Source organism: Agelaius phoeniceus, chromosome 24 (genome assembly GCF_051311805.1).
Source record: "Agelaius phoeniceus isolate bAgePho1 chromosome 24, bAgePho1.hap1, whole genome shotgun sequence".
NCBI lineage: Eukaryota > Metazoa > Chordata > Aves > Passeriformes > Icteridae > Agelaius > Agelaius phoeniceus.
Genome location: NC_135288.1, coordinates 4731470 through 4759294, shown reverse-complemented (window position 1 = coordinate 4759294; position 27825 = coordinate 4731470). Strand labels below are relative to the sequence as shown.

General features: G+C 55.3%; 2 protein-coding genes across 8 annotated transcripts; both read right to left on the bottom strand.

The window, feature by feature from the left end:
- Positions 1-692: 692 nt before the first annotated feature.
- CHD5 (chromodomain helicase DNA binding protein 5) lies at positions 693-25153 on the bottom strand. 7 transcript variants are annotated; one of them, XM_054647896.2, is made up of 42 exons: positions 24976-25153; positions 23969-24099; positions 20569-20748; positions 20027-20145; positions 19201-19439; positions 18296-18420; positions 17090-17213; positions 15547-15713; positions 15243-15467; positions 14581-14778; positions 14284-14495; positions 13212-13343; positions 12622-12730; positions 12154-12345; positions 11869-12069; positions 11008-11145; positions 10805-10926; positions 10476-10649; positions 9675-9816; positions 9336-9467; positions 8731-8848; positions 8160-8284; positions 7590-7821; positions 7228-7353; positions 6943-7115; positions 6625-6799; positions 6125-6217; positions 5637-5725; positions 5329-5462; positions 4982-5126; positions 4638-4797; positions 4433-4512; positions 4185-4311; positions 3774-3881; positions 3336-3476; positions 2984-3092; positions 2680-2812; positions 2292-2487; positions 1957-2117; positions 1749-1863; positions 1588-1638; positions 693-1353 (listed from the first exon to the last, which is right to left on the bottom strand). In XM_054647896.2, exons 1-41 carry the CDS (start codon positions 25037-25039, stop codon positions 1631-1633), a joined length of 5874 nt encoding a protein of 1957 aa, XP_054503871.2. In that variant the 5' UTR covers positions 25040-25153; the 3' UTR covers positions 693-1353; positions 1588-1630. The 7 variants fall into 7 exon arrangements, with proteins under 7 accessions (XP_054503871.2, XP_077046535.1, XP_054503872.2 ...); XM_077190420.1 differs by having other exon boundaries at positions 693-1350; XM_054647897.2 differs by having other exon boundaries at positions 3336-3473.
- A 119-nt stretch (positions 25154-25272) lies between these two features.
- Positions 25273-27795, bottom strand: RPL22 (ribosomal protein L22). The gene is made up of 4 exons (XM_054647740.2): positions 27643-27795; positions 27148-27255; positions 26378-26502; positions 25273-25489 (listed from the first exon to the last, which is right to left on the bottom strand). The coding sequence occupies exons 1-4, from the start codon at positions 27652-27654 to the stop codon at positions 25345-25347; spliced, it is 390 nt and encodes a 129-aa protein (XP_054503715.1). The 5' UTR covers positions 27655-27795; the 3' UTR covers positions 25273-25344.
- Between the last annotated feature and the right edge of the window lie 30 nt (positions 27796-27825).

The window sequence follows — 27825 nt, the reverse complement described above, 5'->3', positions numbered from 1 at the left end:
GACATAGAGATGTGCAAATATATAGATATATCTACACATGTATGTGCATATATTCAAATTAAAAACACATTTATGCGTATTCTTACATACACATACATGTATGTGTCAATACACGTCTGTAAATACAGATCTATACATCCATACCATGGATAGATCTATCCTATGTATATATATCCATTATCTACCCATACCTCTGTCTGCACACACACTCACAAGTATATATGTACACAAATACACATCTATTAAAACCACAAATACATTACATAGACCTGTATAATATACAGATGTGTATATAATATGTACAGGTACACACCCACGTAGCTGTACCTAAATAAATCAGTATTTACAGCTGTGTATGCTCACATAAAGATAGATATGCACACATGTAGATCTGAAACAGTTCTGTGTCTATCTACACATGTGTACATAGATCTACACAGGTGTAAATGAAAAGGTACACGTGTGGGGGTGATGTAGACGTGTACATATATATGTGCACCATGCAGAGATAACAGTAACTGTAGATACATGACATTCTCATGTCTGTCTGTGTCCATGTGTGCATGTCCCTGTGTCTCCTTGTGCATGTCTGTGTACGTTCCTGTGGACACGTATGTGTGTGTGGACAACAGGGGTACCAAGACCGTGGCCAGGCCCCCCCACCACCCCTTCCCCTGCCAGACTGCACTGCGTCCTTCCCAAAGGATTTATTAAAACACAGAACAGAAACCGGGACACACAGAGCACGAAGCGGATGCAGGGGCGTTGCTTACGGCTGCCGGTGCCACCACGCTCGAGGCATCCCCATCCCAGTTCCAGCTGTCCCCTCTGTCCCACCCACATCCCCTCCATCTGCCTGCCCCAAGCCCGGCACATGTGGACCCTCAGCCACACCACAGCAGTGCCAGGGATTCCAGCAGGGCAGCAACAGGCGTGGGCTTGCTCCAACACCACCAGGATGAAGAGACGGCCCTTAGGGGGAAGCTGGGGAGCACAGCCGGCCGGGACATGGCACCACTGGCCTCCACTCACCCCTACACCTGCCAACACAACCAGACAAACACCGCAGCTCCAGCCCTCCCTCCCTCCCTCCCCTCAGCCCACCTTCCCCAGACAAACTCTTCAAGTCTTCAATAAGAAAGTGCAAAAAATGTACACGGACACAAACCCCCAGCCCCGCCGCTCCCTCGGGGGCCACAGCAGGCAAAGCACACTTGAAGCGGGAGCGGGACAGCGCGGCAGTGCCGGCAGCAGCAGCTTGGCTTCCACGCAGGCAACGCTGGCACGATTTCCCTGCCGACCTCTGGCAACAGCGGCTCGTGGCCAGGGACAGGGGGCTGTCCCCCAGGGCTGCTGTGAGAAGAGAGGAGGGCTGTCCATAAGCCAAATCTGGACCCTCCCCACGTGCCAACCCCACCTGGGATGGGCTGCAGGATCTGCTCCCACCTCCATTGTGACTGCTTGAGGCAGAGGCCACAGTCAGGTACTGGCACTGGGGAGCAGCCCAAAATGGAGCTTCCATTTAGCCCCCCACCCCTTCAGGTTCCCCATCAAACAGAGCACACAGAGCAGGAAGCACAGCCTTACCTCGGCTAGGAGTGGGAGCTGCAGGCAAAAATCATGGGAACTGCTAAATATCTGTGGTGACAGAGGAAACACCTTGCTCACTAGTGTCCTTTGGCAGCACTCCTGGACCACCCAAATGCACCCTCTGAATTTCTCTGCCCAAGAGCAAAACCCCAACCTACCAGTCACATAGGGTCCCAGAGGCATCTGGCTGTAGTTGACAATCCCACCTGGGCCAGGACCGCGGAAATTTGGCCCAAAGCTGTTGTTGAAGATCGGGGCAGAGCCAAAGGAGCCCTGGGGAGGCAAGGAGGGAGAAAAGACACAGGCCTGCAGCCCTGCCCTGACCATGACCCTCACAGTGAGGGCTCTGTGCCCGTCCCCACAGACCTGGGCAGCTGGATCCCCTCCACGGGTGGCCAGGCGGCTGAGGATGCTCCGCTCTGACATCTGCAGCCGGGCAGCCACGGGCGGGATGCGGGACAGCATGGAGGGCAAGCGTGTCACATCAGCCTTCATGTCGCTCAGCAGCTCCTCAAGCTGGTTCAGCACTGCAAGTAAAGCAGGAGCTACTTGGGGGGGTGGCTGTCAGACCCAGCAAGCTGAGAGGAGCAGGCAGCTCCTGGCTGAGAGAACACAAGATGGGGCTGGCTTGGCTCCCCAGGTGAGGGTGGGGAACCCTTCCCAGCCTCAGAGCAGACTCCCCCAGCCCTGCAGGCACATACCCTTGTGCAGGACAGCGTTGGCAGGCTTGTTCCCAGCCAGGGACTCTTTGGAGAGGTGCTGGTGGCTCTCAGCAAGGCACTCCACTTCTGCCAGCCGCGCGTTCAGTGCCATGGCCGGGTGACTGGGGTCTTGGGTCATGTTGAGGTACGCCGCCCTCCGCAGCTGCTCCTCGATCACCAGAGCCTGCTCCAGCAACTGGGAGGAGCAGAAGACAAAGGATTCAGGACCAAACCCTGCCCCGCTATAAACCAGTAAAAACAGAGCTCCTTACAAAGTCCACTCCCCATTTCACTCACAGAAGATGCTGGCAAATTCCCCCCTGACTTCAGGGTGCTGCTCTGGTCCTCCCACCAACAAGGACTCACCAGCCCTGGACCTGCCACTCGCCTTAAAACGCCGGGCAAGGAACTTGTTCTTCATCTCAAGGTAGTTCCCCTTGTGTATCTCTGACTTGAAGGGCTCGTTCAGGATCACGTAGCGTGGGTCATTCTGGATGTCCTGCCAGCGGGCATAGCCATGACTGGTGTGGGAGAAGTGTCAAGGGCAGAACCAGCCAGACAACAGCCTGCCCACCACCCCACAGTGATACCATGACCCCAAACCCTCTTCCCTGCTCATCACTGCAGCTCCCACACCCCCAGAGAGGCCTCTCTAGCCTCGCTGCCTCCCACTCTGCCAGGTCAAAGGGTACGTGACAATTCCTGCCAACAGCCAGTAGTCGTGTCGGCGGTGCCAGATGTCGTAGATCTTGCCAGAGGACATGGCAGCCCTCTCCTCATTCTGCCACAGCGTGTGCAGCTCTGTGGAAGCAGAAGGGAGACAGCCTGGTCAGGCAGCTGGACTGCAGGTCAATGCACAGCACGTGGGCAGGGTGAGTGATGGAACCTCCCAGGAGCACAGGCACAGTGCAGACCCAGGTCTGCTGCTGCCAGCAAAGCACCAGCCCATCCATGGCCCATCACCAGGGTCACATTCCTTGAACAGGTTCAGAGCCTCTGCAGCAGCTTTGAAGAACAGGCCAACACCTCACCTCTCACTCTTACCTGTGAAGCCACCGTCGGCAATGTTGAACATGAATCTGAAATTTATGTTTCTGTCATCCTTCTTTCCCTCCTCCTCTTCCTCTTTGTCACCATTTTGCTGGGCATCACTTGGTTCCTTCTCCTCCTCCTTGCCATCCTCTGCTTGGCAAACACAAGGAAATGGCCTGTCTAATTGTGCTCCACCATTAGATCCACCCCTGCCCCAGCAACAGCCAGTCACTGCTGGAAAAGCCACCAACCCCTCCCAGCAGGTCCCATTGTTAACACAGGCAGTGCCCACCCCAACAGGGTCTTGTTCCCACTCGTAGCTCCTGAGCACCAAGTGGGGCTGGTGGCATCTTTGCCACCACCCTGTGGCACGCTCTGTCACTGTGCCAGGCACTGGCCTCACTCTGGGAATTCTTCCCACTCTTCTCTCTCCAAAACCTCATGCCTCACCTGGTTTGACTTCTTTATCCTCTCCCTTCCCTGGGCTGCTGCTCAACTCTGCCTTCTCCAAAGGCTTCTCTTGCTCTTGAATCCCCTCGTCTGCAGGAGGGAACAGGCCTACAAGAAATGCTTGACATGGAAAGTGCTCTGCAGGGAACAACCTACTTATCCAGACAGAGTTTCCCTTTTAGGGTAAAGTAACTATTGTTTGTACATTCAAGATGCTCAAAGAGAACATCCTTCTGCATTTTATCAAATAAATGCATTTAGTTTTCCCTCTTCCTTGAGACATCTGAAGGAACAAATGCCCCCCAAAATGACCATTTCATGCAATTTACAACTTGTTTTTTCAGGAATTTCTGCAGGACTTTGTCACATTCAGGTTTCCCATAGTGACACAGAGAAGATACACAGCCTCACCTTTCACCAGGGGCTCAGAAGAAGGCTCAGCCTTTTCACAATCCTCTTGCTTCTCTTTCCTTGGCCTCTCCTTGCTGTCACAGCTTTCTGGGGGCTCTTCACTCTCCACCTCAGCACTTGCAGGTACCTAAAGGCCAAGCACCCATCCCAGATCAGCCTGGCCCTTCCTTCCCCCTAGGGAGTACCCCAAGCTCCCAGGCAGAGCAGGGAAAACTTCCTGGAGGAGATGCTGAACAAAGCCACCTCACCTGGCTGTCAGACACCTTCCTGGGCTTCTGTTCTACTGGGTCCTTTTCCTCATGGAACCCCAGTTGTGCTTCTGTTTTGTCTGTAGGAAAAGCAAAGCTCAGAAGCTGTTGAGCAGGATCTGATGGGTAAAGCACCTGCAAAACCTCCTGGAGTCTTGGCCCACCTGCCTCCCAAGGCAGACCCCAGCCACAACCCCCTGGATACCTGCGAGGGCCCCTGGTCCTGTGTGTGTGTGTGCTGGACTGGCCGGGACAGGCGTGTTGGGATCTGAAGACACAACCTCGCTGGATCTCTTGCTGTCTGGGCCCTCAAGAAGCAGGTCTGGGGTGCTGTACTTCCCATTGACATGCTCAAACTCCTGGACCTGGGACAGCCACACATGGTCAGGTCAAACAGAGCAGGGACATTCCCACCTGGTGCCATGGAGTCAGCGTGTCCAGGCTGCTCACCCACAGAATGACCGAGTGGCAGGATTGCTGCACCCACCCCATTGGGAAAAGTGCCCTGAACATTCTTGAAAAGGCCCATTCATAATTTTACTCACCCACCTTCTTCCTTACTAGTGACATGACCCCGATGCGGGTGAGCACGTGCTGGCGAGACAGCCCTTCCCGGGGAACGCCGTCCGCAAAGGTCTCAGCACCATCGGCCCCAGGCTCACACAAATGTCTCATAAACAGGGACACATATGCCCTGCAGGCAAGCCAGACTTCAGTCCTGGCCCGTGGCCTCCCTGCCCAACCCAGCACACACAAGATCCCATCACCCATGGATGAGGAAAGTCTCACCCCCAGGAAGGGAACAAGAGAATGAAACAGACACTGCCTCCCCAAAAAGAGCCCACAGTGAAGGGGTGCAGGCTCCCAGCCCTGCCTGCCTGCCAGGACCTCTGTACCTGAACTCCTTCTCACTCTTCCCTCGCAGATCCCGGACCAGCCAGTGGGAGTTGAAGGCATCCTGGGGTGGCATTCCCCAGCGCATGATGGCGTTCAGGAATGCCTTGCGCTGCCGGGCGTTGAAACCCAGAACCTGCAGGAAACAAAGGATGACAGAGTGGCCTCAAGCAACACAGGGCTTCCTGGAGCCTCACAGCTGTGACAGGCGTTGCTGGGCCAGGGCTGATGTCCCAGTGATTCAGCACAGAGGGATCCAGCCCTCAGGCAGCCCGGGCACAGCATTGGCCGTGCTCTGGCTGAGGCTCACCTCGATGTTCCCCCCAACTCTTGCCAGCAAAGGAGGGAGAGGTTTGTCTCTGTCAGTCTTCAGCTGTCTCCGTGATTGTCTTCTGCCACCTAGAGCCAAGCAGCCTCAGTGATGGATGGGCCAGGCACCAAGGAAAGACACCTCATGTGCCCCAGGCTTCCTGCCCTCCCTCCTGATGGGAGCAGAGCCCATCAGAGCATCTGCCCAGACTGCAGGGTCCCTTCCAGCCACCACTCCCCAGGCCAGGACACTCCTCTGCCCTTCCCAAGCAAGGGAGGACCATGCCTGGTCCCCGTGGTGGAGCAGACCACAGTCCTGCAGAGGCCAAGGAAGAAGCTGGCTGCCTCCCCTGCCCTGGAAAGCTCCTCACCCGATAGAAAGCAGGGACACAGTCACCTAACAGAAGCCCTGGGCACACCAGTCCCTCCAACCCAGATATTTCTGATGCTTCCAAATCCCAGGGAGTATTAACAAATACATCAACTCACTCTGGCCTTCTGGCCTCTCTTCAAAGTCTTCATCCTCATCCTCAGAGCCAATGGAATACTCTGACTGGTTGTCAGAGAGCTCGTCCTGCCACTCTGCAGAACACAAGGGAGGCCGGGTTAGAAGACCCTGCCTGGGGGGATGTGCTGGACAGGTCAGAGCCTGCTTGTGGGTATGACAGGCATTCACTGCCAGGCAGCAGGAGAGGGGGACACTGCTACAGGAAATCACATTCTCAGCTTTTACAGAATTAACATTCTGTTATGCAACAAAAACCAACTTTGAAATATTTTGCCCGCAGACATGTCTTTCCTAGATTCTTCCAGCAAAACCAGAGTTTAGAGACCAACAAATAAAAAGAAAAAAAAAAAAATTGAAAATTTCTACACTGACAAGTTTAGGAATCTGGGAAGTACAGATCCAGGCAATCTACCAACTGCAGAGAGACACCAAGGGACAGCTCTGTCTGTCCCAGCCAGAAGCCAAGCACCTGTGGCCGTACCTTGGTCCTCCTGAGAGGTGTCATTGTAGTTGACCTGCTTGCGGATTCTCTTCCCCTTCCCCAGGTTCCTGGCCAGATCCTCCTGCTGCTGCTCATAATGGTGCCGCAGCAGCTTCTCCCAGTAGTCAGGGTCCACATTCTCCTCTTGCTTGATGATCTCCCGTTCCACCTCCTCCTGCAGAGCCACAGACAGGGAGCTCAAGCAGAGAGAGAGAGCAGGGAAGGTCCTGCCCCATGCAGGGACAGGAGAGGGAGCAGAGGGAACAAGGAGGGGATGTACAAAGGGGTGATTGTAAGACATGATACTGATCACATTACCACACCATCCTCTTCTCTCACAACATACTGAGCCACTTTAAAGGAGCTGAGATACTCATTCATGTTCTGCAGCTCCGTGTCATCCGTTGCATCCTGGTTTCGGTCCAAAAGCTTCGAGATGGCAGCATCATCATAGTGGATCACACTGCTGTCATCTACATCCTTATTGTCACCTGAGAGCAGAGCAAGGGGAACAGCAGCACAGATCAGGGGGCTGGACAGTCTCCTCCAGAGCCAGGCAAGCTCAGGTGAGGGGATAAGTCCCAGCAAAGAGGGGCTACACACCTGGTGGGGTGCTACCATGCTTTTTTTTCATGCCAGGGGTTGCTGCACCCCCTTTTGCTGACAGTGTGTCCGAGAAAGGGGTAACAGCATCAGGCATTGCAATCCTCTGTCCCTGAGACACCATGCCTGTGGCACAGGGAGAGAACAGTGAGCCCCAGCAGCTCAGAGAGAGCCCTGCCCCACACAGAGCATTCCCACCTCACCTTCCACATCACCCAGAGAGAGCCCTGCCCCACACAGAGCATTCCCACCTCACCTTCCACATCATCCAGAGAGAGCCCTGCCCCACACAGAGCATTCCCACCTCACCTTCCACATCATCCAGAGAGAGCCCTGCCCCACACAGAGCATTCCCACCTCACCTTCCACATCATCCTTGAAGAGTTCTTCTGTCCCGAACTTGAGGATGTCATCCAGCTCTTGTTTGGTCATGGAGCCTGACTTGGAGCCGAGCCCCGGGCGCACCACCAGGTGTGTGAGCATCATCTTCCTCTTGGCCACCTGGGTGATGCGCTCCTCCACGGAGGCCCTGGTCACGAAGCGGTAAATCATCACCTTCTTGTTCTGCCCGATGCGGTGAGCTCTGCTGAACGCCTGCAGGCAGAGGGTGGAGCTGGAGAGGGTGGCACCCTGCCACATGGACAACAGGGCCATGCTTCTCACCCTCCAAGCTGCATGAGAGGCACCCGGTTGAGGACAAGTGAGAATGTCACAGGGGAGAGCCAGTTTTATATGTCAGGGGTCTCCTAGGCTGCAGAGAGGCCAGGAGAGGGTGAAGGAAAGGGACTGTTGAGCAGAAACACCCACAAACACAGGAGAAAGTGTCAGTAGCTCTCAAGAACAGATACTGAAATCCCAGTGAGGGTGTGCAAAGAGAGGGCACAGCCAGAGAGGTACTTACTACACAGGAAGGAAAAGGGAAAGTCAGAAACCTGGATGTCATTGTGGGGATTCCAGTCAGAATCATAAATAATGACAGTGTCGGCCGTAGCAAGGTTTATGCCCAGACCACCGGCGCGGGTGGAGAGGAGGAAGCAGAACTGCTGAGCCCCAGGAGCTGAGAACGACAAACCCAGAGGTGGGAACAGGTGAGACAGAAGGAAGCACAGCTCACAGAGAGGAGCAGCACCATTTCAGAGGGACAGAATGGCTTCCAAAGCTGACAAGCAAGAGGCAGGGGTGTCAAGGAGTGAAAACACATCACTCCCTGCGAACCAGGTGCTGCAGAACCCAGCTCCAGAGCAAAGGGGAAGCTCTGTCAGCTGCTGAGGTCTTGGAGGGAAGGGCAGGAGCCCCTCCAGCTCAACAGCTTCTGGCACACTCAGGGTTCCTCGTGGGAACCAACTCAAGGGCTCAACGGCGTGGTACGAGCAGCCCCACCGTGCCACAGGGAGCCAGACCTGTGAGTGTGGCACAAGCTCTGGGCACTGGCAGACAACCTGCTGCTGGCCACACACTGTCATGCCCCCCATGGCCCCCTCAGCAAGGCAGGAAGGTGAGTACCATTGAACCTGTCGATGGCCTCCTGGCGCAGGCCGCCGGTGATGCCCCCGTCAATGCGCTCGTACTTGTAGCCTTCATACTCGAGGAAATCCTCCAGCAAATCCAGCATCTTTGTCATCTACAGGGCAAGGTGAACCTGGCATGAGAGGGTCTGCATGGCCAAACAGCCCTGCCTCCCCTGGGGAGCTGCCCTGCCCCAGCATGGTCCTTGCCCACAGCCCAGAGGTCTCGGTGGAGGTGGCACAGCATGGCCAGCAAAGCAAGCACAGCCAACAGGCACAGCCAGAGGAGCAACACTCACATCCCATCTTCTACAGGCAACTCTGCCAGCAGGAAGGAATTGTGTCTGACTGTCCCTCCCCAAAGAGGAGCCTCGTGATTGTTGTCTCTTTTCTATCCTGAGCTAACAGCTCTTAAACACGACAGGCAGTCCCTCAGGAGCGAGCTGGGACAGCCCTTGCACCATTACTGCTGTGGCTGCCTGGGGGAGAAGCTGTCACCAGCTATTCCACCTATTTCTGTCTGTTCCCAGCACAAATTTCCCATACATAATTTAAACAAATTCCTTTTAAAAGGCATTTATTATTATCCCTCCCTGGTCTCACCTGCGAGAAGATCAGAACTCTGTGACCGCCATCCCGCAACTTCTTCAGCATCTTTTGGAGCAGCATCAGTTTCCCAGAAGATTTGACCAAAGAATTCCCATCATAAGATCCATTGGGCAGCACAGGGGCCTCCTGTAAAGGTACCATGGTCAATGCTCACAAGGACAACCTGCATTAACCTCATGGAGGACTTGACTTGCATTTCCAAAACAAAAAATTAAGTCCTTGTATGAAACCACTCGCATGGAAACCCACAGTGTTAACCAAAGCAGGATTATGGAAGCAGCTGCCACTCAACACTCTGAGACATGTCCAAGGGTGCAAAGGCAGGGGACATACCACAGCTGCCACAGGGAACAGGTATGGGTGATTGCAGCACTTCTTCAGGTCCATCATGATGTTGAGCAGTGAGACCTGGTTCCCACCGCCTTTCGAATTCAGGGCTTCAAAGTTCCTTGTCAGTATGAATTTGTAGTACTTCCTGCAGGAGGGAAGATGGGACAGGCACCGTGTTAGCTGGGGCAGGTGTGGGACTGGCACAAATGGGAGGGCACTGAATTAAACCCCCCTAGTGTCACTGGAGATGCAAAAGGGACATCTGGAGGCTTTTAAAAGCAATTCAGCACCTAGGGCTGGGTATTTCCAGTTGCTCTGGAGGGATCTCAGCCCTGGCAGTGGGATGGACTGAGGGGCACAGGACCTCCACCACCACCCTCTGCTGGGTGCCAGCCAGGGGGAAGAAGTGACAGGCCCTTCCTGGAAGTGCCCTGAGCTGCAAGAGATGGCACTGAGGCTGAACAGGTCAGCCCAGCAGAACCAGAGCAGGGGCAGCAGCAACGCTCCAGGCTGACCCAGGCACGCCAGCAGCACAGGCCATGTCCTAGTGCCAGGAATGGGAGAAGGGGATTCATTGTTTTCTCTGTGCCCCCAGAGCCACAGAGCCACACTGGCAGCCTCCCACGCCCCAAGGACTGCACAGAGCCCAGTTCAACCACATGGAACATTCCTCTTGGTGAGACACAAAGTACTCCCACTCTTCCTGCAGCAGGCCCCAGGCCAGCAGGGTGCCTGTGACCCCTCAATCCCCACTGACACCTCACCATGCCGGGGGGGAAGCCAGACACCCCTGGAATCACTCACTTCTGCATCTGGCTCAGCTCCACGCGCACGATCAGCTCCGTCTTGGCCGGCATGTTCTTGAACACGTCGGCCTTGAGCCGCCGCAGCATGTGGGGACCCAGCAGGTCATGGAGCTTTTTGATCTGGTCCTCCTTGGAGATGTCTGCAAACTCCTCCAGGAAGCCCTCCAGGTTGCTGTGGAAGCAGCCAGAGCCCCATGGCACTAAGCAACAGGGGCACGTGAAAGCAAAGGGATCTGCAGCTTTATGACTTAAAAACCAGGGCAGAGTTCTCGAGGCACAAGAGGAGACAATGCTCGTGAGGAGCCACCCTGGGTAAGTGCAACTTACTTAAACCTCTCTGGAGTCAGGAAATTGAGCAGGTGGAAGAGCTCTTCCAAGTTGTTCTGGAGCGGAGTCCCTGTGAGGAGCAGCTTGTAATCGATCTTGTAGCTATTCAGCACTCTAAAGAACTGGAAAAGAAATAAGTTTGGGTGACAAGGACTGCAAGGAACCAATGTTTCACTGTGGACTCTGCAGGGTGCACCACCTACTTTGGACTGGTTGTTCTTCAGCCTGTGTGCTTCATCCACCACCAGACAGGCCCACTCTATGGAGCCCAGCACTGCCTGGTCAATGGTGATCAGCTCATAGGACGTGAGCAGGACGTGGAACTTGATCTGGGCTTCCTTCTGGAGGAGCAGAGGGAGAGAAAAGCTGGGATAAGAACAGCCAACAGGACAGCCTCCACCTTTGCTGCTGCTGCATGGGATCCAAGATGAGAAGGGCTGCACTGCCTGGCACAGAGCTGAGCTGTGCCAGCAGAATACCCCAACATGAGAACCAAGCAGGGGGCTACAGATATAGAAAAGCTCTGGCAGAAATCTGTAAAGCTCATCACAAATCTTCTACATTTGTAAACAATGCCAGCTTCCCTCTGTGGGAAGCTGATCAGGGACCCTCTCCAGGTCAAATTCTCCTCTGCTTTTCTTACTGGGAGGTAAAGGGAAGTGTGATGGTGTTCACAGAGGTCTTAGGATGAGGGAAGAGACGAGGATCTGACTCCATGTTTCAGAAGGCTTGATTTATTATTTCATTATATATATTATATTAAAACTATACTAAAAGAATAGAAGAAAGGATTTCATCAGAAGGCTAGCTAAGAATAGAAAAGGAATGATAACAAAGGCTTGTGACTGACTGAGACAGTCTGGACAGCTGGGCTGTGATTGGCCATTAATTAGAAACAACCACATGAGCCCAATCCCAGATGCACCTGTGGCATTCCACAGCAGCAGAGAACCATTGTTTACATTTTGTTCCTGAGGCCTCTCAGCTTCTCAGGAGAAAAAAAATCCTAAGGAAAGGATTTTTCAGAAAATATATGGTTACAGGGAAGGGGCCTCAGCTCCCACCTTCATCCGGAACACCTTCTTCCCGCTGCGGATGGCGTTGTCCTCAAAAGAAAACTCATTTTCCCGGATGACCGAGCGGCTCTCCTTGTCCCCCGTGTAGGTCACCACGTAGAAGTCAGGTGCCCACATCTCAAACTCACGCTCCCAGTTGATGATGGTGGAGAGGGGGGCACTGACCAGGTATGGCCCTTTTGAGTGGCCCTGCTCAAGGAGACAGAGCCCAGGCTGATCTCCCTGTACCCAGCAGCTCTCAGCCACCCGGGGGCTGCTGGGTGCTCCACTCACCTCCTTGTACAGGGAATACAAGAACACAATGGTCTGCACCGTCTTCCCTAGCCCCATCTCATCAGCCAGGATTGTATCTGTCCCTTGTGCCCAGGAGAATCTCAGCCAGTTCAGCCCTTCCAGCTGGTAAGGGTGCAGCGTGCCTCCCGTGGCATCGATGTACCACGGCTGCTTGTCAAACTTCACTGTAGGCTGAAAGGAGAGCCACGGCACAGAGCAGTGAAAACCACCAGCCCCTCCTTCCCCTGAAGCCAAGCACATCCCTCTTTAGGTTTGTAACATCCAACAGCTCCAAAAGAGACACAAACACAGTCCCTGGCACAGCCCAGCCCCCAGCTCCTCACAGCAACACCACTCCAGAATTTGCAATGGAAACAGGGTCCCCAAAGGAACCAGAGAAGGGCACAGACAGCCCACCCTCCCTCCAGGTTCCCATGCCACCACACAGTCCCCACCACTCTCACTCACATCCACAAGAGGTGTTTCTGGAGGCTTTTCCAGCTTCTCCTCTTTCAGCTTTTTCCCTTTCTTGTTCAGCTTCTTCAGAGGGCGCGTGTCCTCCCCCAGCATCAGCTCCCTGTGACATCCAGCACACAGCAGGGATGGCAGGGGGTTACTCTTCTCTTAGCCAAGGGACAGAAACACCTCCCACACTCCATTTCCCCTCTCCCCACAGAAGCTCTTCTGGCCCTGTTAGCACGGGCACTCACTGATTTTCCCCTCACAACAGTCCACAGAGTCTCCAGAATGAAGAACAGCAAACACAGAGTACTCTGGTTTTCCCCAAAAACAGGCAGCATGGCCACAGAGACCATGAATGTCATGGCAGTGCAGACACAGGGGAAGGGGAGCACAGGCTGGAAAAGAGCAGGTGGGATTGCCCAGCAGCCCTGAAATGGCACATCAGGAGGGCCAGCCTTCCTCAGTGCTCTTTGAAGATAAATCACTGCAAGCAGTGTCAATGTGTTCAAAATGAGGCACCTCTGTGTCCCCCTTGCCCCAAACCTCTGCAGGGGCTGCCCTGGCTCTGCCCAGCTCCCCCAGCTGTGGGCTCATACCTGTGGTTCCAGTAGAGGAGTTTGAGGTTCTCATAGTAGGGGATGTCTATGTCATCGATCTCCCAGGTGCACTGGTCATAGGGCAGGTCCTTCCACTTGATCAGGTAATGGATGTCTCCCTTCTTATCAAAGCTGTAACACAGGGCACAGAAAGCTGATCAGCCCCAGGGAACAGCTCTCCATGACCTGCCTCTGCAGAGCTGGATGCTTCATCCTCTGCCTTCACTTACAGACCAGGACATCCAAACTGAGGTAGAAAAACAAAATATCAACACTTGGCAGCAGAAATGTCTATTCAGCTGTGAGTGTGTCAAACCATTAAGCTTTACAGGCTGCTTTTCCTTTCCACTAACAACCTCATTTCCCTGTTTCACCAGGCCTGGATGGATACCAGTGCTTCCCCTCTCACCTCCAGCATTCACCACTCTAGGAAGTTCTGCTCACACTAAAAACAGAATAAACACACTTCCAAATGTGACTCTGTGCCTACAGGGAAACCTGCTGCCTTGTTAGTGGCCAAGGTAAAGCTCACATGAAATCAGACAAGCAGCTTTAGTTCTTTCCTGCCACACAGCCTTCCAGCAGAGCTGCTGCTGCTGCTTGGTATTTCAAGCTGCCACTTGAAACGTAGAAATTGAACAAAAACATGTCTCCAGCCACTCGATGCAGAAAGCCCATCTGCACAGAACATCTCATTCACAGGGAATTTCTTCTACAGAAAAGAAATATCAATGTCAAAGCTCTGTAAGAGAGCTGGCCACATGCTCCAACTCTTCCCCTCAGCATCAGAATTTACAGAATGGTTAGGCTGTAACAGGACCCAAACAGTATGACTGGGAAGAGTGGAACACTGTGCATCCACCTTTAGGAAATTGGTTATAACTCTATTTTCAATGTGTAACATAGCAGAAATGAAAATAAGGCAGCATGGATCCCCTTCCAGCCTCAGCTTCAGCCCAGAAGCAAACCTCCAAGGCAACAGAGACCCCAGCACAGGCCAGAAGCTGAAATCCCACCAGCCCAAGGTTTTGGCCTTGCAGAAGGATGGCAGAATTTCCCTCAGGCTCCTGACCTGTGGTTCAGGATGCGGTGGATCATCATCCACTCAGGTTTGATGCCGTAGCGGTAGAACCGCTCCTCCATCTTGGCATACTGGGGGTCCTTGTTCTTCCTCTTCTCCCTCTGGCTGTCCTCGTCCCCAGAGCCGTAGTCAAAGGCCGGTGGCTCATCCATGTCGTTCTTGCGCTGGTAGTTGCGGTACATCACGGTGTGGTACAGCTCCAGCTGCAGCAGGACAGGGCCACGCTCAGCCCGGGGCACCGGGCACAGGGCTGGGCAGGGGCTTTACACCAACGCCACAGGGGCTCACCTGCAGCTCCTTGACCCAGGAGCAGTGCCAGTAGGACAGGCCTGCCCATTTCACAAAGAACTCTCGCTCCGGGATCCCCTCCAGCGCCTTGGGCGGCGGCAGCGCCGGCTGCGGGGCGGCAGCGGGCAGCGGGGCGGGCGGCGGCTCCCTCCAGGCCCAGTGCAGGATGCGCTGCACTTTGCCCTTCAAAGGAGGGCACTGGGGGCACGGGGGCAAACAGGGAAGAGTTTAAGGTGAGACCCTGCCAGGGGACACAGGGAAGTGGCGGGGCAGAAGGGGGACCTCAGTGCTGAGCGGACAGCAGCCAGCACAGGGTGCCTGAGAAGTGTCCGTGACACTTCTGCATCCCCCATGGGGACAGGTCTTGCCACCAGGCAGAAAAGGCCCCTCTTTATAGGCCACATGTGGAACAAGGCTTGACATCCCATCAGAAACCAGGCCGGGAAGCTGCCAGCCAGCAATTCCCACAGGGAGACCACAGAGGCAGCAGAGCCTTCCAGAGCCACCCTGCACCCTCAGGCACATGCACCTGGCAGTGACACTCCTCAGGGAGGGGTTTGGGGCACAGAGCAGGGCTGTGAGGGGCAGCAGCAGCCACTGGCAGGGCAGGCAGGTGTGGGAGCAGGGACAGAGTAAGGAAAGGGAATGGCAGTAACACTCACAGTACAGCGTGGGCAGAGCCATTCACCGTTTGGGATCTCTGGCAGCGGTGGGTTCAGGCAGTGAAGGTGGTAGGAGGACGGGCAGGTGTCACAGCACAGCAGCTCCCCTCCGTCCTTACACACCCGGCAGAACTCCATGTGGTCATCCTCCTCCTCCTCCTCCTCGCCACCATCCTCTTCCTCCTCCTCCTCCTCCTTCGGCTCCCACTGGATGCCCTCCTTCTCCTGGGGAAGCACAGCCAGTGTAACCCGAGGGTTTCCCCCACCAGGCCACCCACTCCCAAGGGACCCCGACCCCACTCACACAGTGGGGGCAGCTCCACTTGCCCTCGGGGGCCTTCTCCAGCTCGGGGTCCAGGCAGACCAGGTGGTAGGCGCGGGGGCAGGTGTCACACAGGATGATCTCCCCGCCCTGCTGGCACACCTCGCAGTAGTCCTGGTGGTCGGTCTCGTACCCGTCCCCCTCTTCAACTGCAAGCAAGGGACAGGGGACAGTCAGAGGGGTGGCAGAGCAGCCAGCTCTCCCGGAGGGAATGGGACACGTGCTCCTCTACCATACAGTTAAGGAAATAAGGACAGCATTTCACCTCAGACCCCTCCTGTTAATTCCCACTACCTCTCTGTCCCTCAGCAGCACAGTTCACCTTTGCACACAGCATCATCTCACCTCTGTCTCTCTTTCTCTCTCCACACTGTATCATCCTTTGGTTCCTTCAGGCTCTCAATGGAGAATGCCAGAACCTGGAGAGGTTGCAAGGGAGGCCGGTCAGAGAAACCTCCCCAGGCACCAGCACCAGCTGCAAACGCACCATGCAAGGGTGACATGGCCAAGGACAGGACTCCTCTCCTGGGACTACTCTGCTCTTCCTCAGGGCTCCCTAGCACAGAGGCAGGAGCACTCTCAACACAGCATGGAAGGGAAAAGGAGCAGAGGAACGAGGCCTTGCAAGGGCCAGAATGGCTCATCTCAATTCCCAGCTCTGCCACAAACTCCTGGCATGGAACTCCAACCTTCCACTCCTCCAGCACGCAGCAGGAGCTGCCTACCTCCAGCACCAGGGCCCTCACAAGGCCACAAAGGCACAAGCAATTCCCTTCACACACACCAGACATGGGGCCAGCCAGCCAGCCCAGCCTTACCAGCCAATGGGGAGGCTGGCCAGTGTCAAACCCTAACTGATCCCCAGCTCAGAAACTGCCCTTCCATTTCTTGGAAGCAAAAATCCATCAGAAAAGCTAAGAAGCCAAAGGATGTTGTGCCTGGATCTGAACTATCTCATCCCAAACAAGGACACAAGACAGAAAAGCAACATGCTCAGCACAGGGGGCTGCTCTGCAGAGCAGCACGAGGACAGAGGTGCCATGGCACAACATCCACCTGGGAAGGGATGAAGGGACGCACACACAAATGTGGTCACACAGCCACTGGCAGATCCTGACAGATCCTTTCCATGGCTCACATGCCTCCCTGTCCCTGCATGGCTACCACAGCTCTGCCACCTGCCTCTGCCTGACTGCACACCTCACACAGACAAAACATCCCTCACCCTCACACAGCCTCACCCACAGCCTGCCCTGCCCTGCTGGGAGCTCGCCACAAGCCACACCTCTCCAGGGGCTGCTCCTCAGAAAATCACTTCCCTTGAAACCCCACAAATTCCTGGCAGGCACGAGCCCCCCAGCAGCAGGGCCTGGACACCAAGAGAGCACCTCACACTGCACTCACACAGACAGGCACAGGCACATCCTCAGTGCCAGACACAGCCCGGAGCCGCACGGGCCAGGGGAGCACCATCAGAACAGGGAAATCCAAACAGAACAGGAACAGAGTACAAAGGATGGCCTACTCCTCTTTTTCTTTTTCCTCTTCTTCCCTCTCTTCCCCAGGCCAGCTGAGCACTCAGAGCGCATGGAGGAGCTGTTGATGCTGGCACTGTCAAAGTCGGATTCTTCCCGTTCCTCCTCTTCGCTCTGCAGAGGGAAAAAGCAAAGCACACCCAGTCCAAGTGCTGGCATCCCAGCTGTCATTCCACTGCTGGGACTGTTCTCCTGGAGAGGAACAACCCTATAATCCCACTCTGTGCATCCAAAGGCCCCTTTTTCCAGATCCTGGCAGAACTTCGCTCCCTCTCTCTGTTTTGACACCCATTTCAGCCCTGCCATCCCTCCTGTGTCCATGCATGCAGGCATTCACTCCTGGCATTCCCACAGCATGAAAGGAGTCAAAACAGGCCCAGCATTCCATGGAGTCAAAACATAATAATGCATCTGAATTCTCATTCAAGCATGCAAATCCCCAGCCTGCACAATCCTAACCAGGTGCTCAGGCTCCTCCTGCTCTTTGTGACTCTCTGGAAGGTGAACCTGTGGCTCTAGAGCACGGGAGGAATTTTTTTGTGATACATGACTGAAGATCTGCAGCAATGAGTGGCTCCTGCCCTTCAACCTTCAACACATGGATGTGCTTGCAAACAGGTTGTGTTATGGAAATTAGAGCTGGAACTGCAACAGAGTGACCTGAGGGGGTTTGACCAATATTATCAACACCTAGAAGAGCCCCACCCCCAGTCACTATTATCTAAGGAAATTATTCTTTAAAATGCTGTTAACTCCTTGAAACACTCCTGATACTGGTGCACTGAGAAGAGCCCAGTGTGCTGTGGCTGGGCAGCTCCAGCATCCCAGGCAATGCCACGGGACTCCAGCTGCCGTGGGCAGGCCCTGCTAATGCAATTAAAGCATCCCAGCATTCTCTGTGATGCACGGTTCAGCTGCAGTGCAAGCCCTGAAGAATTCCTTTGCAAATGAAATCTGAAATGATGGCATTATCACTGCTGAAAGTAAACAGGGTCACGTGGTTTTAGCAAAAGCTGTGGCCAGACACGAGTCTCACAAATCTGAGCCTGGACAGGGGTGCAAGGGGATGTGTTGATCAAGGCCCCAAAGAGGGGCACAAGTGAGGCTGTGACACCCCTGACATGGGGTGGGTGTACCTCCCCAACAAGGGTTTGTCCCAGTACCTCCCTCCCAGACCCAAAGCCCCACAAACTTACAGAGGAGCCCTTTTTCCTTTTGCTGGAGATTCCTCCAAACCGAAATTTCAAGCCTGCCATCTTTTTCCCTTTCCCCTTTTTCTTCCCGTCTTTGGAGCCCTTGATTTTCTTCCGTACACCTGGACCTGAAGAAATGGAAAACTTGTCTGTTACTCTATAAACAACTGTCACCCAAAATCACCCCCCAGCACAGCAGAACAGCACCTTCCCAAGGCAGAACACAGCACAAAGGGAGATCCCTCTACTTTCCCACTACTGCTCAGCTTAATTAATTGCCACAAACTACCAAACATCCAGCAGACCCAGAGGCTTGATCTGCCATGGTTCATGAACCATGAAGCGGTTCAAGGACCTCTGCAAGGCCAGCAGGAGCTGCAGACACCACTCTGGTATAGAAATGTGCCCCCTGTTGACAAAACTATCTTTTGTCCCTTTAAAAAGGAAAGAAGCCCAGAAGTTTCTCTCTTCAACAGGGTAAAAAGACATCTTAGGTGAAGCCTAAGAGCCTTCACCTCAAACTTAAGGACAGCTAATTGGACAGAAGCCAAAAAGTCCCACCTAGGCAATTTACTAGAAAAAGAAGAGAACAAAGAAACCAATGGCTTTTGTGAGGTGTTTTACCAGAAGCAAGAACCTCTTGCACCTAGCTCGGTTTTTCTCTGTTTGTTATTTTGCCATTTATTAAACCTTTTCATTTCCAACACTGCAACAGAAGCCATCCTGCTGATTTTATGCCTCCAAAAGTAGCTGAGCTATCTTAGGTGAGTAATAGACCTCCAAGAGCTCATGAGACCTGGCTATTACCTTCTGGAACCCTCTTTTCCTCCCTGGTTTGCTGACACTTGCGCTCTGCAGCCTTGTGCCAGCTCTGCTGGCAAGAGCAGCCCCCCACAAGTGCTACCCACCCTTTCCCTCCTTGGTCTTGGCCTTCCTGATGACAGTGGGCAGGGCAGAGGGCTGGGGGCTGGCAGGGAGTGCTGGGGAGATGGTGACAGTCTCCACAGCTGCAGCCACAGCGGCCGCAGCCGCCGCCGCCGAGCTGCCCTTGAAGGGGTTGTTGGCACTGAACTCTCGCCACTTGGCACCCAGCACCGTCATCATCTTGGACATGGGGATCTTGGGGTTCTTCTTGGCAATCAGAGGCCTGCAGGGGAGAGGGAGAACCACGATTAGCAGCGCTGTGCTGCGTGTCTGCTCCTGCACTCACGTGCTGGTGCTTCAGCAGAGAAGATGTGGCAGCGTAAGATGTGGTACTTCAGCCCAAAAGATGTGGGAAATTCCCAGCAGGAGTTTCATGGGGAGGCAGCAGAAAGCAGAGCTTCCTCAAGCAAACGTAGGCAAGGGGGAGCACACCTAAATCTCCTCCGAGACTTCCCTTCCCTGAAATACCTGCTGGGCTCTGAAAGGCTCGTGGTGCAAGCAGAAATTCATTAACACTGTTTTTCTCATTAAACTTTTCAAATAAGCATACACAAAATATTGGGCTTTGGAAATTCATTAACACTGTTCTTCTCATTAAACTTTTCAGATAAGCATAACAAAATATGGGGGTTTGGAGAGCAGGAGAGACAAATGCTTCAGCTGTTTTCGAGTCAATCCTCCAAATAAATGGAGTTCTGAGGACTGAGTTGGGAGGAAGAAGCGACAAGGAGCTGGTGATGCAGAACTGACTTCACAACTTCATCTGCTGACTGAGCAATGCCCCCAACCACCAGGATCACAGTTCCCTACCTGAGGAACTGGCTGAAAGCTTTGTAATTCGTCAGAGTATGGTAATCCTCTTCTGAGAAAACGTAATCTACGTCATCGAGACCCCATTCCTCCATGAGCTGGGCTGAGCTCTTGGGCTCCTGGAGATTTAGAGAGTCATCATTAATACAAACTCTGCAGATGAGCAGCACAAGGCTGGCTCTGTCATGTGCTCCATATCTCCCTAGTCAGTGATATGCAGGGATTTGTTTCTGGGATTTATGAAATAGCCCACGCAAGCGCTTAACAAATTAATGTTTCATGCAGTCCCAAGAAACAAATTAACAAGGCACCATGGAAATGCTCCCCACCATGTAACACTATGCAAGGCCTTGGCAGGTTTCACAGCTCCAAGAAACTCAACTTCTCCCTGCACTCAAGATAAATACCAAGGAAATAGAACTTTTCCTGTCCCGGTCATACACCTGCAACCTCATCCTTGCCAAACCCAAGGGTTTCCCCTGAAACCCTCAACTCCCCTTGTCCAAGCCTGGCTTTAGGCACTAGCACCAGCTCTTTTGTACCTTTAAACTTCCATCCTCATTGTCATCCTCCTCTTCATCCTTCTTCTTCCGTTTTGGCTTTTTCTCCTTCTTGTCTTTCAGTTTTTTCTTCTTCTTTTTGTTGGGAGAATAGTCACTCCCTTCACTTTCCGATTTCTCCTCCATCTCCTCTTCATTTTCTGACATTTCATCATTGCTCCCCTAAAACAGAAAGGGACAGTGAAGAACAAGCCTGTCCCCACTTCACTCTCCTCCCACATGAAACTGCCCATCTCCAGTGGATGCCTTCTCCTTCCACACAGTCAGAAAGGAGCAGGCTTTGATGGCTACACTCTCCTAGAAGAGCCAGAGCAGGGACTGCCCAGGAGATATTTTTGTTTATTTCTAGAGAGATCATGACCCACTGCACAACACTGACTGTAACAGAACTAATTACCACCCCAAGGAATGTGGCTGCCTGCTGGGCAGAGCACTCAGGTAACTCCCTGGGCTGCCAACACACACGGCCAGGGCATGTCCAGCTGTGACCGTGTTCACAGGGGTCCTAGGATGAGGGAAGAGATGAGGATCTGAACTCCATGTTTCAGAAGGATTGATTTATTATTTTATGATATATATTATATTAAAACTATACTAAAAGAATAGAAGAAAGGATTTCATCAGAAGGCTAGCTAAGAATAGAAAAAGAAAGAATAATAACAAAGGCTTGTGGCTCGGACAGAAAGTCTGAGCCAGCTGACTTTGATTAGCCATTAATTAGAAACAACCAACATGGGCCAATCCCAGATGCACCTGTTGCATTCCACAGCAGCAGATAACCATTTTTTACATTTTGTTCCTGAGACCTCTCAGCTTCTCAGGAGGAAAAATCCTAAAGAAAAGATTTTTCATAAAAGATGTCTGTGACATCCAGCCTCCTACCAACCAACACACCCAAACCCTTCTCAGCAGGGCTGCTCATCACCCAGCCTGGATTGATATCAAGGGTTGCCATGATCCAGGTGCAGCACCTGCACATGGTTTTGTTGAACTGCACGAGGTTCCCTCCTCGCTTGTCCAGGTCCCTCCAGATGCCAGCCGGTCCCTGGGGGCACTGAGAAGCACCAGAGCTCGGCAGGGCTGAGGGACAGGCTCCAGCCAGCACAGCGGACAGCGCCCAGCCCCATCCCGGCTCCCTCTGCCCCTCCTGCCCGGGATGCTGATCCCGGGGCTCGGCCGGTCCCTCCCGGCTCGGAGCAGCCCGCGCCTCTCCTTCAGCAGGGTTAGGAACAGCTGGAATTGGGCACAGGATAATTGGTTTCCATGGGAACTGCTGCAGTACAGGTTGAATCTCCCTCTCCGCTGCCTTCCCTGCCAAGGACCTTCATCTGCCTGTGCTGGGATTCCAAACACAGCCGGGCTGTTCCGAGCAGGTTTTTTTCCGCAGGATTCGCCTCCAGCTCTGGCGAATTCCCGCGGCGGGGCAGCCCAGACAACACCCGGGGATCGCAGCAGGCACAGGCACCGGGCTCACACCACAGCCTGCACTTCACTCCCACCCTCCTCTTGCAGGGTCCTAGTTGCTGGCAGCTTTAGTTTTGGAGAAATCCAGCAAAGTTTGCCCATTTCTAGCTTGACACCACCCTGTCGGCCAGAGCGAGTGGCTGCAAATGGAGGCCATTTTCCATGGGAAGAAGAAGTAATTTCCCCAGGGTCTGGGTATCAGAAAAAAGGTGGCATTTGGGGCTCTAAGGGCTTGCCTGGTCCTAGTTGCTGGCAGGTTTAGATCTGGAGAAATCCAGCAAAGTTTGGCAATTTCGAGCTTGGCAGCGCCCTGTCGGCCAGGGTGAGTGGCTACAAACAGAGACCATTTTCCATGGGAAAAAGAAGTCATTAGAGAGAGTCCTCTAGCAGGGGTAAGGCTCATCTGCCCCCAAAACCCTCGAGAAGGAAAAGGAAGCCCCATCTTTTACCCCCTGACCCCGAGGGCAGCCTGGGTGTTGCCTCATGTCAACAGCTCCAGCACCAGCTTCTCCCTGGCTTTGACAGAGGAGGGGACAGTCTCCCACAAGTGGAATCTGGTTAGAGCTGCCCACACAAGGCATTAATTTAAAAAAATAGGGGCTCTCAGCCTGTTATTTCCTCCCCACCCCCAGCTCAGCAGCAGCCAAGCTCAGCACAAGCTGCACACACGGCTGCAGGGCTCAGGCAGGTCAGCAGCAACACCAAAGGGGCAGAGGCGAAAACACCTTGGAGTTGTGTTTTATTTTCTCCCTCTCAGAAAACAGCATAGAGAAAAAAACTGTGCCTAAGAATGGGAGAGGTAGAGGGGGCAGAGGGCCTGTGTGGTATCTGCAGAAAGAGAACATCACCATGGCCACGATGGAAACAAGCTTCCTTGGGGCCAGCAAGAGGCAGTGCAGGATGGAATCGCCTGTCTTCAAACCAGCAGCTCATCACACTCCTGCCCACAGCACAAGCACCTCAATGCAATACCCCATCCAGCCCCTCTGTTTACAGCTCCCTTGGCAAGGGGGGCCGTGCCCAGCTGTGCTGGGTGAGCAGCTTCTCCCCAGCCCCAGCAAGGGAAGTGGGGGGCTGAGGAACCATCACTGCTCGCCCTTTCTTCCCAGCAGCCTGGCATTCAGGCAGGAAAAGGGCCAGCACACAAGATGTCTGCTCCTGTCCTCGTGTCCAGCACTGTGTGGGGATGGCACAGTGAGAGGCAGAGCCCATGTGGCACAGGATCAGTGAGCAGTGCCAGGCAGCCTTCTCGACCCAGCAGCACAGCTCCACTGCAGCCTCAGGCCTGACCCCTGAGGACACAGATCCTCACCTTTGTTTTTTTACTACAGAAGGCCTGAGAGTCCTTCCCTGTGCCAAGCCCTCGAGGCCCCTGGACCATGTCATTGCAAACAGCTGGAATGAGGGCAGCCAACACCAGCATCCACAGAAACCTCCAAGCCCTGCCCTGATCATGTCCCAGCATGGTGGTTTGCATCTCCCTCTGTGGGAACATGAGCCCCAGATGCTGTGTTGGTGCAGCCAGATTTACTGCTGTCCCCAGAGGCTGCACTGGGCAGGAGGAGCTCAACACATGGGGCTGGACAGTACCACTGCACACATCAGTGTGAGAGCTGAGCTGTGCCTGTGGGGCAGGAGCCTGCATCACTGCCAGCAGGCATGGAGGCACCTTCTCTGCACAGCTGCTCCCCAGACAGGGCACACTGCCACTCCTGAGCAGCCAAGCTGGGAAAGATACACCAGGGGCAAAAGAGACACCTTCCCAGGCTGGGAGAACACCTGCTCAGTGAGGGAAAACCCCAAGAATGACCCTTCTTTCCATCCACAGAGACTCAAGAGGTGCTTGCCAGCAGCACTGAGCTGCTGCCTCTGCGCCACAGCTGAGGAGCCCCAGCCCTATGAGAAAATGCAGTGTTACCTCCTTCTTCCTCCTCTTGATTTTGGCAGCCTTGCCATCTTTCAGCTTCTTGGATTTCTTCTTTTTCTGTACCACAACCTGGTCTTCTGCAAAAAACTCATCCAATCCTTCCAGCACCCCATCATCTTCTTCTGGGGACAAAAGGGACAGCTCACATGGACAGACTGCACAGGCACAGGACACCATGCTCACCACGACAGAGGAGCACACCTGAGCAGCAGCTTCAGGCCACAGGAGTCAGAGCTCTGTGGCCTCTCCTGCAAGGTAAAAGCACTTGGCTTTTACCTTTCTGATCCCAGGTAGAGCTCACAAAAACACAGTGAGTGGAGGAGAGGAAGGGTTCATGAGGAAAATGGGTGCCACAGCTGCCAGGCTGTTCTGGGCTGCTCTCACCAGCTCAGGGACCCAGCCCTGGGCAGAGGCACTGATGCCAGTGCACGCCTCCCCTTCCCATCATTATCTCCCCAAACCCAGTGCATCCCAGCCAGTCTCCACACAGCTTTAGGCCTGTGTCTTTATTTTTGATTTCTGAGCTCACACAGCAACACCACTTTGGGGTGGCCAGGACGTATTGATCACTTGACTTCTGAGGCCCTGGCACAGGCTGCCCAGAGAAGCTCTGGATGCTCCATCCCTGGAAGTGTTCAAGGCCAGGTTGGACAGGGCTTGGAGCAACCTGGGATAGTGGAAGGTGTCCCTGCCCGTGGCAGGCGGTGGCACTGGATGCTCTTTAAGATCCCTCCCAACCCATCCTGGGATTCCATGATTCACTGATTCATGCTGTGCTGCTTTAGGTCTGACAGGGTGGGCATCGCTGCACCAAGCCCAGCCCGGGGAACCAGCCGGTCCACGGGCACGGCCCGAGAGGGAACCGGCTACCGAGGAGCCGGCACAGACCGCTCCGGTCCGGGGAGCGCGGATAGCGGGGAGCGCCCGCGGCACGGCCGGACCCACGGGGAGCGATGCCACCGCCCCGCCCGTGCCCCCCGCCCGCCGCCGCCGCCTACCCGACACATCCTCCTCGTTGTCCGCGTCGTCCAGCAGGTCCCGGGCGGCTGGCGGGCCCCGCATGCCGGGCGGGGCAGCGCCCGCCCCGGGCCGAGCGCCGGGGCCGAGCCGGGTGCGGCCGCTCCGCGCCAAGATGGCGAGAGCCGGCCCCGCCCCCCGCGGGGGATACGCCCTCTGCCACGCCCATCGGAGCTAAGCCACGCCCCCTCTGGCACACCCCCTGCTCGCTGCTCCCCGAAAAGCCCCAAATCCCCCCAAAATGACCCCCGGATCCGCAGCCGCCACCGAGCACGGGCTATGAACAACTCTGCTGCTGTTTATTGCAGAAAAGTGAAACTGTACAAAATGGCCGTCAGCGGCGGCGGGGCTCAATCCTCTTCTTCCTCCTCCTCCTCATCCTGGTTGATCTGGAAGTAGCGTAGCTCGTAGCTCTCCTTGCTGTTGGCCACCACGCGCAGCCAGTCCCGCAGGTTGTTCTTCTTCAGGTACTTCTTGGTCAGGTACTTGAGGTACCTGTGGGAGAGGCATGGCTGACAGCGGTGCCCCTCTGCTCCCTGCCAGCGCCCCAGGTGCCATTTTGGCTAATAAATCTTTATTCCCACCTCCAACAGGACCAACACATCCCAGTGGCCACCTCCTACCAAAGCTCCTTCCAGAAAACACTGCAACCAGGGAATCATACCACAATGCCATGACACAGACCCTGGGAGATCGTTCTTGCCCCACAAGGCTGTGACCCCAGCGCTCTGCACCCACCCCAGAGGGAATCTCCCCTGGGATGGTGGATACCCGCTGCTGGGATGTGCCAGGTGTGGCAGCAACGTGGAGCAACAGCGTTGGGAGAAAGGCAGGCGCTCGCAGGGCAGGGCACGCCCACCACCCACACAGCTCTGCTTTTCCCAGCTGGCTCCTGAGCCACCTCTGCCGTGGCACAACCCCGGTGTGCCGGTGCCAGCCCAAGGACAGGCAGCCAGGAGAAGCAGGCAGAGGGCCAGAGCACCACGGGACGAGGGGAACAATGTGGCACACCCCAGCACAACCACACTTTGCTGATGTCGGCCCAAGGAGGACCAAAACCCCACGAGATGAGGGGAACAACCTAAGAGACCTTGTCTGCAGATACCCCTAAACTGTCCCCTGAGCCCCTTCTGGCTGCAGGCCCCTCATGGCCCAGCGCAGCAGCCTTCCCAGCTGGAATATTGAACACATTCCTCTCCCATAGATCTGGGAAGAGCAGCCACTCAGCGAGTGCCAGGCAGCACAAATTCCAGCACTGGGACATCTCTTCCCAGGCAGCCCCTCCTGCCACAGGCTCTCAGTGCAAACTGGGCACCCTCTGCCAAGGGCCATCTGTGGCCACACTGACCAAGGGCCCAGCAGGACTGTCCTGCCCCAGCTCACCTCTTGGAGAAGGGCACCTCTGACGTGACCGTGATCTTGCTCTTGCTCCTCTCGATGGTCACCACGCCCCCGCCCAGGTTTCCCGCTTTGCCGTTCACCTTGATCCGTTCCTGCAGGAACTGCTCCTGCAGGAGAACATGGCTGTGAGCTGGGGCCACAACCCCAGACAGACACAGCCCCAAGGCAGGCTGTGCCTGCTGCTCTGGAGCTGGGGAACAGACACCAGTGTCCCCACAGCTCAGGAGAGCCCCTTCTTCAGGCCAGGCTAATCCAGCCCATCAAAACCACACCTGGGTGAAGTGCTCAGGCCTGAACATATCGCCCTGGCGTGGTGGGGATGTTCTTGCCCTCCAAGGGGAGGGACAGGCAGGACAGTGGGGTCAGGCTCCTCTGAGCTCCCCCTAGCCCCAGGCTCGCCAAAGCCCCTGCTGGAGTGCAGTGTGGACAGGCATAGGTTCATAAGCCCAAACTGCAGCATCCCTGGCCTCGCTACATCCCTGCTATAACACAAACTTACCCAGCAGGACAAACAAGCAAACTGCCCATGGACAGGGACAACGCTTGTGCTTTAACTACAAATTCCCCCAACCCAACCTCATCCCCAGCCCCAGCGCTCCCTGTTGCTCTGCCCATGGGATGGCCTCAAGGAAGCAGCGCAGAGCCGAGGGATGGCCAGGGATGTTTGGGGCCGCTGGGAGCAGAGCATCACCCCGGGAAGGCCCCCGAGGGCGGCGGAGCCATCACGGCTCCCGAGGAGGCCCCGAACTCACAAAGTTGGCGGCGTCCATGATGCCATCCTCGACGGGGTGCGTGCAGTCCAGCGTGAACTTCAGAACCTGCTTCTTTTTCTTACCACCTTTCGCCGCAGGCTTCTTCTGCTGTAGGGGGAGAGAGAGCGAGGGTGAGCGAGAGGGAAAGGGAGGGGGAGCGCCCTGAGGGACGGCGGGGAGGGGCCGGGCCGAGCTCCGGGCTGGCGGCGAGGAGAAAGGCCCAGGCCTGGATTGAGATCGGGAACAGCGCGGTGGGAATGGGGCTCGCCCGCTGCCCGCCCTCACGGTCCGGATGGGCGGCGGGCGTCGCGTGGGGCCGCGGGAAGGCGCGGGCCGGGCCTGGCCCCACGCGGAAAACAGCGGGCGGGGGCAGGCGGCGGGGCTGGGGCAGGCTGCGGGGATGTCGGGGGCTCGGGGCGGAGCGGGGGGTGTCCCGGTGGCAGCGGGGGCAGGCTCGGGACGGCGCTGGCCGGTGCCGGTCCCGCGCTCACTCACCGCGGGCGCCATGGCGGCTCCGCGCGAGGCAGAAAGGGAGCGCGCCCCGCGCGCCTGCGCACAACCGCACTCCGGCCGTCTCAACCGAGCGCCGATGGCGTCGATCGCTTCCGGTCCCGGCCGCACAGGGAGCCTGCGAGCGGACAGTGATGCCTGGAAGGGCGGGGCGAGCACGGGGGCCGG

Bases quoted from the DNA above. Each gene is read 5' to 3' on its own strand.
- CHD5 (XM_054647896.2), bottom strand. From the start codon at position 25,039: ATGCGGGGCCCGCCAGCCGCCCGGGACCTGCTGGACGACGCGGACAAC. The intron at 9,817-10,475 runs GTGAGTGATTCC...TCCCTCCTGCAG, and splicing joins GAGCTGAGCCAGATGCAGAA to GAAGTACTACAAATTCATAC. The intron at 7,822-8,159 runs GTTTCTGACTTT...CTCTGCCTGCAG, and splicing joins ATCCCCACAATGACATCCAG to GCGTTCAGCAGAGCTCACCG.
- RPL22 (XM_054647740.2), bottom strand. The intron at 26,503-27,147 runs GTGAGTTCGGGG...GTTCTCCTGCAG, and splicing joins TCATGGACGCCGCCAACTTT to GAGCAGTTCCTGCAGGAACG. The intron at 25,490-26,377 runs GTGAGCTGGGGC...CCTCTCCCACAG, and splicing joins GAGGTGCCCTTCTCCAAGAG to GTACCTCAAGTACCTGACCA.